At 53.3% G+C, this 12,533-nt stretch overlaps 1 protein-coding gene across 1 annotated transcript in view; it reads left to right on the forward strand.

Annotated features, from left to right (window-relative positions):
• Positions 1–12,533, forward strand: part of MYH7B (myosin heavy chain 7B) — a 33,970-nt gene that overhangs the window by 19,751 nt on the left and 1,686 nt on the right. Inside the window, exons 23-41 of the mRNA XM_054274923.1 lie at positions 154–409; positions 911–1,153; positions 2,192–2,368; positions 2,715–2,860; positions 3,414–3,504; positions 4,549–4,938; positions 6,327–6,453; positions 7,141–7,259; positions 7,441–7,637; positions 8,624–8,973; positions 9,435–9,559; positions 9,830–9,945; positions 10,048–10,240; positions 10,318–10,521; positions 10,620–10,745; positions 10,854–11,024; positions 11,292–11,396; positions 11,750–11,845; positions 11,979–12,116. Of these exons, the coding sequence (XP_054130898.1) occupies positions 154–409; positions 911–1,153; positions 2,192–2,368; positions 2,715–2,860; positions 3,414–3,504; positions 4,549–4,938; positions 6,327–6,453; positions 7,141–7,259; positions 7,441–7,637; positions 8,624–8,973; positions 9,435–9,559; positions 9,830–9,945; positions 10,048–10,240; positions 10,318–10,521; positions 10,620–10,745; positions 10,854–11,024; positions 11,292–11,396; positions 11,750–11,845; positions 11,979–12,116 (3,370 nt within the window). The remainder of the gene's footprint in view (positions 1–153; positions 410–910; positions 1,154–2,191; positions 2,369–2,714; positions 2,861–3,413; positions 3,505–4,548; positions 4,939–6,326; positions 6,454–7,140; positions 7,260–7,440; positions 7,638–8,623; positions 8,974–9,434; positions 9,560–9,829; positions 9,946–10,047; positions 10,241–10,317; positions 10,522–10,619; positions 10,746–10,853; positions 11,025–11,291; positions 11,397–11,749; positions 11,846–11,978; positions 12,117–12,533) is intronic.

A 12,533-nucleotide genomic window follows, 5' to 3' on the forward strand; every position in this document is an offset into this window, starting at 1 on the left:
AGGGCCAGTACAGTGTGCGGACAGTGTCCCATTCAGTCACCATTCTGCCATTTGTCCAGCTGGTGGAGAATGGAGCTGTATCCAGGCCTGCAGAAGCCAGGGTGGGACATGGGGGATGTCCACCCCTGATGATGCTGTGCTTGTATTCCCCAGGGAAGCCCTCTACACCATCCAGTGGAACATCCGTGCCTTCAATGCTGTCAAGAACTGGTCCTGGATGAAGCTGTTCTTCAAGATCAAGCCTTTACTCAAGTCTGCTCAGACTGAGAAGGAGATGTCCAACCTGAAGGAGGAATTCCAGAAGCTGAAGGAGGCTCTGGAGAAGTCTGAGGCAAAGAGGAAGGAACTGGAAGAGAAGCAAGTCTCCATGATCCAGGAGAAGCACGACCTGGCTCTGCAGCTGCAGGCAGTGAGTGCCTCACCCTCTCTCTGGGGTGTTAAGACAGTGCATGGGTAGAAGAAGGAGCAGAATATCCTAGAACCCTCCTTCAGCTTCTTGCGGTTCTGAAGCTCCCTCATTGTCACAATCTGTCTGAAACACAACCTAAGCCTGCAGAACTGAAGTACCATCACATGCTGGAGCTGTCACAGAGATTTGTGATCCCCTGGCTCTAGGAAGGGTGCTCTCCTCACAGGGTGGTGGGAGGGGATGGCAGTGTTTGCTTGCCACATTTTGTGCTGTTTTTCATCCCAGCATGTCCTTCCTCTGGAAAGACTGAGCTGCTCTTTGGCCCTGGTTAGTGTGAGTGGTTGAACCTTGATGACAGGCAGTTTCTGGAGCTGTATTTTTTGTACACCTGAGCACCTCAGGCTTGCTCTGCCCCTTCCACAAGGAGCAGGCCAGGACAGCAGGGCTGAGAGCAGAGTGCAGGGGCAGAGGGTGAGCACTGCTCTCCTGTGCCTCTCCCAGGAGCAGGACAACCTGGCAGATGCAGAGGAACGCTGTGACCTGCTCATCAAGTCCAAGATCCAGCTGGAGGCCAAGGTGAAGGAGCTGCAGGAGCGTGTGGAGGATGAGGAGGAGATGAGCTCGGAGCTCACTGCCAAGAAACGCAAGCTGGAGGATGAGTGTGCAGAGCTGAAGAAGGACATTGATGACCTGGAGATCACACTGGCCAAGGTGGAGAAGGAGAAACATGCCACAGAGAACAAGGTAACTTGGTTTGGAAAGCCAGGTGTCTGCTAAGGAAGGCAGGAGCCTCCCCTGAAATGGAAAATGTAAACCCCTCCCTCTGAATTGCTATAAATTTTAAATTAAGGGCCTCTCAGGCAAAAAATATGGGAGCAGGAATAACAGTTCTTTAATTGGGAAGAAAATAAAATGATAAAATAAACAATGCAGTACACTAGAACAACACTGCCAGAGTCAGAACCCAAGCTGACACCCTGCGGGTCAGGGTGTTGGCAGCAGTCCCATTGGAATTGTGGCTCAGCCCTCCTGCAGTGTCAGGGGTGGTTCTGCTGGAGCAGGGATCCTGTAGAAAGGTGCAGTCTCTTCCTCTGAAGATCCAGTGGCAGAGGCAGCTGCTGTTCCTCTGGGGAATCCAGTGCAGAAGCTGTGCTGGTGTTCCAGAACCTCCAGATTATATCCAGGCAGGAATGCTTGGCTCCTCCCTCTGGGCTCACATCTGCCAATGGGATGCTGGAGTTCTTATCAGCCATGCAGTGACATTCAATAGCTGTTATCAGCAGATGTCCCCTCCCGAGGGAGGTGTGAATGTGGTCACTCAAAGAGAGAGATAAGGCAAACTGCCCACTTGACAAAAGATAGTCTGCCATAGAGATGGTAATAGAAAACATCTTGCATTGGAACCTGGAACAGTAACCAACCTCCCTGCAGGGTCCAGCCTCTGTGCCTCTGGGGACATCAGAGGAACATATGGGATGAGGCTGCTGGTGTGGGGAAACCGAGGCAGAGCAGAGGGAAAGGGGAGTGTGAGAGGGAAAAACCCTCTGTGTCCTGCCTCATTGCCCAGAGGACTGTGGCAAATGGTTCTGTGCTGTGCCCGGTGATCTGAGGCATGGAAAATCCACCTGGTGGGGCCAGCCTGGCCAAGGGAGAGGGGCTGGCTGCTGACAGGGGCAGAGCTGCTGTCCCATGGATGGAGTCCTGCCTTGCAAGGGTCAGGCTGCTGGAGTAGCTTTGCACCTCCCTCTGAGATGCTCTCTGCTTTTGTCCTCACTGATGCAGGTTAAAAACTTGATTGAGGAGATGGCTGGTCTAGATGAGATCATTGCCAAGCTGACAAAGGAGAAGAAAGCCCTGCAGGAGGCTCATCAGCAGGCCCTGGATGACCTGCAGGCTGAGGAGGACAAGGTCAACACACTGACCAAAGCCAAGGTCAAACTGGAGCAGCAAGTGGATGATGTGAGTCACAGGCCAGTGAGAGTAAAGCAAGAGAGATTTGAGTCACATCTCCAGGAGAGCCCAGAGGCTGTCCCTGAGTGGGATCTGGAGTGTGGGATCATTAGCAGATCCCCCTTTAGTATGGCCAGTAGATGAATAATCCTATTGACAAACTACCCCCGAAACAAGAGGTGGTGTAGAACACCTCATGGAGAGCAGTCCTGGGCTGAGGGAGTGGGACTGGAGACAGCTGGGAAACACCTCTGGCCCCCAGGGGACTGGTGGAGTTCCCACAGCAGTGGGCATGGGTGAGGGTGGGCTACAGAAGGTCCTTTCCTTCCCTACCCCACCTCCCTTGGTTCTCCAGCTGGAAAGTTCTCTTGAGCAAGAAAAGAAGGTCCGCATGGACCTGGAGAGAGCCAAGAGGAAGCTTGAAGGAGACCTGAAGCTGTCACAAGAGTCTGTGATGGATCTGGAGAATGACAAGCAGCAGCTGGATGAGAAGCTCAAGAAGTGAGTGTGTGACACATGCCTGGGCTCTGGGCACCTCTAAACCCAGCAGATTTAGTGTGGTCTCTGCAGGGGCAGCTGGGCTCAGCTGTGTGATCCTCCTCTGAGCACTGCTGTGTGACCAGCCCTGGCACAGGGAGGGTTTGGTTTTCCTGGGCACCTTGCAGAGAGGCTGAGGAGCTTGTGGCAGGCTCATAGACCAGGGCTCACAGACCTTCCTTTGTCCATGGGGCTGGAGAGGAGGGACCTGCCTGGCAGGATCCAGCACACTGCTGGGCCTCAGCTGCAAGTACAGACTTCAGTCATGTCCCATTCCCACTGGGGAACTGCAGAACACCTTGGGACCTCAGAGGGAAACCCTCAGAGCCAGCTGTCTGCCAGTTTGGCTACTTGAGCCCTTCCTGTGAGCCTTCCATGAGCTGCTGCTTATCCCTGCAGTCCCTTTCCATTGTGGGCTTGCTCATCCTCTGGCCTGGGTGTAAGGGAAATTTAGGAACCAGAAGGATCTGTCAGGACAGTGTTTGTCTGATCAGAGCTCTGTCTGCTGTCTGTACAGGAAAGACTTTGAGATGAGTCAGCTGAGCTCAAGGATTGAAGATGGGCAAGTGATGGAGGCCCAGCTGCAGAAGAAGATCAAGGAGGTCCAGGTATGGTGAGAAGAACTGTTCTTACATCCTGGGAGTCCAAAATTTCCGTCAGATGTGATGTGCAGGGGAGTCTGCATGAGCCAGTCCCTCTCTGAGCACAGGGACATCCCCTTGGAAAAAGCTGGCATGGGTAGCAGGAGCCAAGACCTCTGCCAGAACATGGTGGGTTGAAAATTAAAGAACGAGCTATTGAGGTGAAGACTATCACCAGCCTGAGGAACAACTTCCAGATCTAGTTCTTTGTCCAAAACAAAACCTTTAATCCAGTAACCAAACTCTTAAAATCCAAATCTAGGTCACTGGGCTGCTTCCTATCAGAGACAGGTCTCCACAATCATGAAAGTTCTCATGAAAAGAAGCTAATGCCAGCTGGATCCTGATGGCAGGGACAGAGGAGAGCAGGAGCTCCAAACATGCTACCAAGGAGCACCTGCCTCCCAAAACAGCTCAAGACTGGTGGCTTTTTGCCTCTCATCATCATCAGAGATGCTGCTCCACTGTGCACAGCAGAGATGCTGTATAGGCATGTGGAGTGACAAAACTATCCTTTGTCTCCTAAAAAAGGAAAAAGCCCAGATTAGGTAGATTTTTTTACCTAATCTCCTTGATTAGGTAAAAAGACACCTCATAGGACCTGGAGGACTTCACCTCAAACTTAAGGATAGCTAATTGGATAGAAACCAAAAAGTCCTGCCTAAGCAGTTTACTAGAAAAAGAAGAGAACAAAGAAACTAATGGCTTTTGTGGGGTGTTTTACCAGGGGGAAGAACCACCTGGATTGGTTTTTCTCTGTAAAGAGTTTTGTTATTTTGCCTTTTATTTAAACTTTTCAGTTTCCAACACTACCACAGAACCATCCAGCTGATTTTATGCCTTCTAAGGTAGCTGAGCTATCTCGGGTGTGATACAAATCTCCAAGATATAAATCTCCAGCATTGATATATGGTCTCTTCGAGCTAGACAAGACCTAGCTCAAGGGGACCGTATATCAATGCTGGAGCTTCACCCATATCTTGGATCACCTGCCCATTTCTGTGTGTGCAGGCACGCGTGGAGGAGCTGGAGGAGGAGCTGGAGGCCGAGCGAGCCGCGCGGGCCAAGGTGGAGAAGCAGCGCGCGGAGGCGTCGCGGGAGCTGGAGGAGCTGAGCGAGCGGCTGGAGGAGGCGGGCGGCAGCACGGCCACGCAGCTGGAGCTCAGCAAGAAGAGGGAGGCCGAGTTCCTGAAGCTGAGGAGGGACCTGGAGGAGGCCACACTGCAGCACGAGGCCACGGCGGCCGCGCTCAGGAAGAAGCACGCGGACAGCGTGGCCGAGCTGGGCGAGCGCATCGACGGCCTGCAGCGCGTCAAGCAGAAACTGGAGAAGGAGAAGAGCGAGATGAAGATGGAGATTGATGACCTCTCCTCCAACGTTGAGTACATCACCAAGAGCAAGGTGGGTCCTTGTGAAAAACGCCGATCACTTGTTTTAAAAATTTTAGAAGTTTAATAGTAATAAAATGGTTATAAAAATAGCAATTTAATTAGAGTAATAAAAATTTTGGACAATTTGGATTAGGACAATGTGAGACAATAAAAACAAAGAGTTACAGACATCTGGGTACCTTTTCTGAGCAGCGTAAGCCCGAAAAAGGACCCACGTTAACAGAGGATTAACCCTTAAAAAAACAATAGCCTGTTGCATGTTCATACACCTCACACATGATGCATGAATTCCATTCAAACACAGGATTCTGTCTGGTCAGTGTCAGCTTCTTCCTCTTAATCCTAACTCAGTTGAGCGAGGCAGGAAGAAGTTCGTTTCTTCTGATAAGGGAGAATTAATTCTCTTTGAAATATTTAGGTGTCCTGTGGCTGCTATCTCAGTGCGAGTCCTTTCTTCAGAAAAAAAGTATCCTACATAGCATTGTTTCTATTTTAACCTTATGTTCTAAACTAAAACTATATTTAACACACTACTTAAGAAAATTAATACAGCATAACTTTCTAATACAAATAGTATTCATTTTAATATTTGTGAAAAGCCAATAATAAAATCCACATTTTTCACAGTCCTGGTTCTCCACAGGGCTGGTTGGTCTTTCCTGTGGACATCAGTGCAGCTGAGTGCTGTGGTGGTGTTCTCAGGGATCCCAGGACAAGGGAAGAGATGAGAATCTTGACTCCATGTTTCAGACGGCTGATCTGTTATTTTATGATATATATTATATTAAAAGAAAATGATATATTAACACTATACTAAAATAATAGAAGAAAGGATTTCATCAGAAGGCTTGAAAGGCACAGAAAGGAAAGATAACAAAAGCTTGTGACTCTCAGACTCTGAGCCAGCTGACTGTGATTGGCCATTAATTACAAGCAAGCACATGAGACCAATCAAAGATGCACCTGTTGCATTCCACAGCAGCAGATAACCATTGTTTACATTTGGTTTCTGAGGCCTTTCAGCTTCTCAGGAGAAATGATCCTAGCAAAATGATTTTTCTTAAAATACGTCTGTGACAGGGTGCAGCATGACCAGCACAGCCACGTCCATGGGGTGGTGTTGCTTTGCCATGACCAAGTCCTGTTTGACCTGCAGCTTGTCCCTGTGTCACTACAGGATGCTTTACTTGTCCTAGTCAAGTCTGGAGGCTCTGGGAAGGCATTTCCTGGGCAGCTTGACTGCAGAGAGCTGCTGTTAGCTTGGCAGCGAGCTCTGCCAGGCTCCTGCTCTCTGCCCTGTGCGCCCATAGGATCCACTGAGCAGGGCAGGGAATCCCAGGGTTGGAGATGGTGCTCTGTGCAGAGCTGAGCTCAGCCAGGCTGTGCTTGGTGCTGCAGGCCAACGCAGAGAAGCTGTGCCGCACCTACGAGGACCAGCTGAACGAGGCCAAGGCCAGAGTGGACGAGCTGCAGCGGCAGCTGACGGACGTGAACGCGCAGCGGGGCCGGCTGCAGACTGAGAACGGTGAGTGAGCAAAAACCAGGGGTACCCAGAGCAGGGCACCTGGGTGTGAGTGGGGCTCAGCCAGGCTGGGGAGTGGGGTTCAGCCAGGCAAGCTGTCCTCTGTGACCGTGTTCACAGGAGTCCCAGCATGAGGGAAGAGACGATGTTTCCATGTTTCAGAAGGCTGATTTATTATTTTATGATATATATTATATTAAATCTATACTAAAAGAATAGAAGAAAGGATTTCATCAGAAGGCTAGCTAAGAGTAGAAAAAGAAAGAATGAATAACAAATGTTTCTCTCTCAGGCAGAGAGTCCAAGCTAGCTCACTGTGATTGGCCATTAATTAGAAACAACCACATGAGACCAATCACAGATGCACCTGTTGTATTCCACAGCAGCAGATAACCATTGTTTACATTTTGTTCCTGAGGCCTCCCAGCTTCTCAGGAGGAAAAATCCTAAGGAAAGGATTTTTCATAAAAGATGTTTGTGACAGTCCTCCTCCTCCTGTGGAGGGGCAAACTAGGTGTGCCTCAGGAGGGATTCCTTGCTGATATCCTTTGCCTTTAACTGGGTGCACCTCTGCCCAGCTTGCCCTGGTAGGGGGACAGCTGGAGGCCACAGGCTCTGGGAGAGTGTAGGGTAGTGCAGAGTGCAGCCCTGCAGCCCTGAAATAGCAGTTTTGGCTGTGTTTGAACCCAGGGGAGCTCACCCGGCTGCTGGAGGAGAAGGAGTCCTTCATCAACCAGCTGAGCCGTGGCAAGGTCTCCTTCACACAGAGCATTGAGGAACTCAAGAGGCAGCTGGAGGAAGAGACCAAGGTGAGGTTTCAGGGCATGACTGGTCTCTGAGTGACGCTGTGAGGGAGGTGGGGCATACCCTGCGCACAGGGCAGCTCTTCACCTGGGAGGAACAGAGGTTCCCTGCTGCTGCTGCTGCCAGTCCAGGTGCCATGGGCAGTGTCCTGGAGCCCGGAATCAGCTGCTGCTCTCTCTCCCTCAGGGCAAGAACGCCCTGGCCCACGCCCTGCAGGCCTCCCGGCACGACTGCGACCTGCTGCGGGAGCAGTACGAGGAGGAGGGCGAGGCCAAGAGCGAGCTCCAGAGGAACTTGTCCAAAGCCAATGCTGAGGTGGCCCAGTGGAGAACCAAGTACGAGACTGATGCCATCCAGAGGACTGAGGAGCTGGAGGAAGCCAAGTAAGTCCCATGGCACAAGTCAGCTCCTTGTAGGTGATGGCTTTCTGTTCAGCAGTGGGGCTCTCCCAGACCTGGGGTGACATAGCAGCTCCTGCCTATTGTAAAATTAGGGCACCCCTGATGAAGGAGGAGAAAATTATACATTTGACTCTATGTTCTTAGAAGGTTAATTTATTACTTTATTATATTATTCTATATTACATTACATTACATCTAAACTGAATCTGCTAAGTACTCAACTCCATTTTACTGCATAGCATCTTGTGACTGTCAGCTGACAGTCCTGACACATGCACACACACGTGGTGTTTGTGAGGTCCCTAGGATGAGGTGAGAGATGAGAATCTGACTCCATGTTCTCAGATGGCTGATTTATTATTATATTATATTATATTATATTATATTATATTATATTAATATAGTATCATTACATTACATTATGCTATACTAAGATTATACTAAAGAAAGAGAAAGGATACATCAGAAGGCTTCACATGAATGAATAATAAAAACCCGTCGCTCCTCAGAGCCTCAACACAGCTAGACCATGATTGGTCATTAAATTAAAACAATTCACATGTTTGGATAAACAATCTCCAGATCACATTCCAGAACAGCAAAACATGGAGAAGCTGAAGCTTCTCATCTTGCCTGGAGAAGGGATTTTTCAGAAACTATGACAGTGACACACATGAATTTAATTGGTCAGTGAATTAAAACACTTACACTAGAATCTAATTACTAATTCCCTTCAGGTAAACAGTCTTTCACAATGTTGTTCACAATTCTACTTGTGAACAACACAGGTGCAGCGAATGAGATAAGAACTGTTTTTCTTTTCTCTGAGCTTCAGAGAACATGAGTCTCAGAATATCTCTGGGGAGTTGTGCCTTGCATTTCCCTGTGAGGAGAAACGTGGTGAGGACCAGAGACTGTGGGGCAGGGTGTCACTGGGGCAGGGCACACTCACCCCGGTGCCATGGCAGGAAGAAGCTGGCCACGCGGCTGCAGGAGGCCGAGGAGGCCGTGGAGGCCGCCCACGCCAAGTGCTCCTCGCTGGAGAAGACCAAGCACCGGCTGCAGACCGAGATCGAGGACCTGTCGGTGGAGCTGGAGCGCGCCAACTCGGCCTGCGCCGCCCTGGACAAGAAGCAGAGGAACTTCGACAGGATCCTGGCAGAGTGGAGGCAGAAGCACGAGGAGAGCCAGGTGGAGCTGGAGGCGTCGCAGAAGGAGGCCCGCAGCCTGAGCACGGAGCTCTTCAAGCTCAAGAACGCCTACGAGGAGTCCCTGGACAACCTGGAGACCCTTAAGAGGGAGAACAAGAACCTGCAGGGTAGGACTGGGCTCAGGCACTCCCCTGGCTTCTGCCCTTTCCTCAGACACGTGGGATTGGGTCCCTTGTTGGCCAGGAGAGGCTTTGCTGCTCAGCACATCCCCTGCAGGGATGCACAGCCCTGCTGGGATGCCAGTGTGTGTCCTGCCCTCGTGCTGGGCACACTCTGGCAGGACTGGCACAGCCACTTGGCTCCTGTCCCCAGATGGCTCTTGTCCCCAAATGGTGCTGCCAAGTGCCATGATGCTGCCTTGGGCGTGTTGCTGTTGGACAAACAGGTCTCCCAGATCCTTAATGCCTCTTTTATGCTCTCTCCCAGAAATGTTCCCAAGCACAGCCTTGGCTGCTCTTTGAGGGTCTGAGGGACATCAGCTGAGCCTGGGCAGGGGGATGGGGAAGTCACTTGCCCAGGGCTGGTCCCACAAACTCCTTCCTGACCAAACTCCTTCTGTCCCTGGCAGAGGAAATTGCTGATTTGACTGACCAGATCAGTCTGGGAGGCAAAACCATCCATGAGCTGGAGAAGGTGAAGAAAGTGCTGGAAAGTGAGAAGAGCGATATCCAGGCAGCTCTGGAGGAGGCTGAGGTGAGTCCTTGTTTCCCATATGTTCCTGCTGCCCCCAGGAGCCACTGGCCCACCCTGCAGCTCTGGTTGTGTGGGGTGACAGTCCTGAGCCAGGCTGTGACCCCTGGCAATCCCATTCATGGGGATCCTGCAAACACTGCAGGCTCTGGGGTGGCTCCACCTGCTCTGCCCCTCATAGCAATGGGCTGGGGGACAAAGCCAGGGTGGGATGGGTGGCCAGGGGGAGCCCCCTTCCCAGGAACCACCTTCCCATGGCTGAGCTGTCTCTAGGGAGCCCTGGAGCACGAGGAGAGCAAGACCCTGCGCATCCAGCTGGAGCTGAACCAGATCAAGGCTGACATGGACAGGAAGCTGGCAGAGAAGGACGAGGAGTTTGAGAACCTGAGGTGTGTGGGGTGAGGGGACAGGCTGGGACATCACTGCAGGGGCAGAGCTGGCAGGGCTGGGTGTCCCCAGGGGACGTGGCTGATGCATGGCCTGTCCTGCAGGCGCAACCACCAGCGCGCCATGGACTCCATGCAGGCCTCGCTGGACGCAGAGGCCCGGGCCAAGAACGAGGCTGTGAGGCTGAGGAAGAAGATGGAGGGGGACCTGAACGAGATGGAGATCCAGCTGAACCACGCCAACCGCCAGGCTGCTGAGTTCCAGCAGCTGGGCCGCCAGCTCCAGGCCCAGATCAAGGTTGGGACAGACTCGGTGCCGTCCCTGCTGCCAGCCTGGCTCCTGGCTGTCCCCAGTGACCCCACGCTGCCCCACAGGACCTGCAGATGGAGCTGGATGACACCCAGCGCCACAATGATGACCTGAAGGAGCAGGTGGGGGCCCTGGAGCGCCGCAGCAACCTGCTGCTGGCAGAGGTGGAGGAGCTGCGGGCGGCGCTGGAGCAGGCCGAGAGGAGCAGGAAGCTGGCAGAGCAGGAGCTGCTGGAGAGCACTGAGAGGGTCACCCTGCTCCACTCCCAGGTGAGGAGGCACTGCCAAGCCCCCTGTCTGCACTGGTGAGTCTGTCCAGCCGTGCTGAGTGACCAGCCCTGGTCACACTGAACCTGCTCTGTGTGCAGAACATGGGGCTGATCAACCAGAAGAAGAAGCTGGAGGCAGATGTCTCCCAGCTGAGCGGTGAGGTGGAGGATGCGGTGCAGGAGTGTCGCAACGCCGAGGAGAAGGCAAAGAAAGCCATCACAGATGTAAGAGAGTAGTGGGGGCTGCTGTGTGTGTCTCATATCTCCACTGAGCCCTGGTCTGGCAGGGCTGCCTGGCCGTGAGGTGATGTCCCCCTGCTCTTGGCCCTGCAGGCTGCCATGATGGCAGAGGAGCTGAAGAAGGAGCAGGACACGAGCGCACACCTGGAGCGCATGAAGAAGAACATGGAGCAGACCATCAAGGACCTGCAGATGCGCCTGGACGAGGCAGAGCAGATTGCCCTCAAGGGGGGCAAGAAGCAGATCCAGAAGCTGGAGGCCAGGGTGAGACAATAGGGACAGATCCCTGGCTGTGTTCTTCTGGGGCTGCCCCAGTCCCTGTGGCACCAGACTCTGCCCCATCCCTCTGAGGACAGGTGGTGCCTCTGGGGGTTCAAGGGACAGTCCCCAAGGCCCTGCCAGGCTGGGCCCTGCTCAGGATGATTTTAGCCTCTACTGTGGTTTCTCTGAGCTGGGAAGGTGGCTTGGCTTTAGCTGGGCTGGTGCTGGTGCTTGGGAGCCAAGTGCTGAGGCAGTCTGTGCCCCCTGCAGGTGCGGGAGCTGGAGGGAGAGCTGGATGGGGAGCAGAAGAAGATGGCAGAGGCCCAGAAGGGCATTCGCAAGTACGAGCGCAGGATCAAGGAGCTGAGCTACCAGGTACACAGCCCTGGTCCCACAGCAGCTGGCACAAATCCTCTTTGCTTGGCCTCTGTTACCCCAGAACCCATCCACAAAGCTCAGCCCAGCTTGGGCTGCTTCTGGGCTCTGTGTGGGCAATGACAACTGCACAAGCTTCTCCATGTCACAACTGGGTCCTTCTGGCAATTCCCAGCACCTCCTGAGCTGGGTGTTGGGACACAAGGGGGGACCAAGGGACGGGTGCTGTGACACCAGGCTGGGTTGGTGGGGTACATTGGTGCTGTGTTTGTCACCTGGCACCACTGGGACTCAGATAAAGGTGGAGGTGAGGCTCTGCTGGGGTCTGCCTAAGGGAGCTGGGGCACTTGCAGGCTGAGGAAGACCGGAAGAACCTGGCTCGGATGCAGGACCTGATAGACAAGCTGCAGAGCAAGGTCAAGAGCTACAAGCGCCAGTTTGAGGAGGCAGTAAGTGCCCGTCACTGCTCTGGGATGGGGGACAGGGCTGTCCCTCCCTGGGACTGCCTCCAGGGCTGCAATGTGGGGAGCTCATTGCTGTCCCCTGTGCCCCATGCACCCTCCCCTCCTCTCTCCTTGCCAGGAGCAGCAGGCCAACTCCAACCTGGTGAAGTACCGCAAGGTGCAGCACGAGCTGGACGACGCCGAGGAACGCGCCGACATCGCCGAGAGCCAGGTCAACAAACTGCGCGCCCGCAGCAGGGACGTGGTCATCTCCAAGGTGGGCACCCCTGGAATGGGAGCGTGGGGAGCTGGGCACGGCTCCTGCCAGCCTGGAGCCAGGGCAGGGACCACAGGCACAGCCACACCAGCTGTGGCACTGCTGCCTCACCTCCCACTGATGCTGGGGCTGAAGGGCGGCAGTGCTCTGTGCCTCCAGATCCCTCCTCTCACCAAAGCCCTTTGGGGATTTTTTCCAGCATTAGGAGCCTGCCTGCCCTGCTCTGCCCTGTTCCAGCTGCTGCTGTAGGTTGGAGGCCAGTGGCTGCAACAGTCACTGTCAGCTTTGCTTTGCATAAATAAACGTAGATTACCAGGACTGGCTGTGTTGTGTGTCACAGGGTAACCAGGGCCTGGCCTCTGCCCCTAGAGCATCTTCACAGGGAGGTACAGGCAGGAGAGAAGCTCAGTCCTCTCT

The sequence above is a fragment of the Melozone crissalis genome, unplaced genomic scaffold (genome assembly GCF_028551555.1).
Source record: "Melozone crissalis strain CALT ecotype California unplaced genomic scaffold, PUWL_Pcris_2 ptg000017l_1, whole genome shotgun sequence".
Lineage (NCBI taxonomy): Eukaryota > Metazoa > Chordata > Aves > Passeriformes > Passerellidae > Melozone > Melozone crissalis.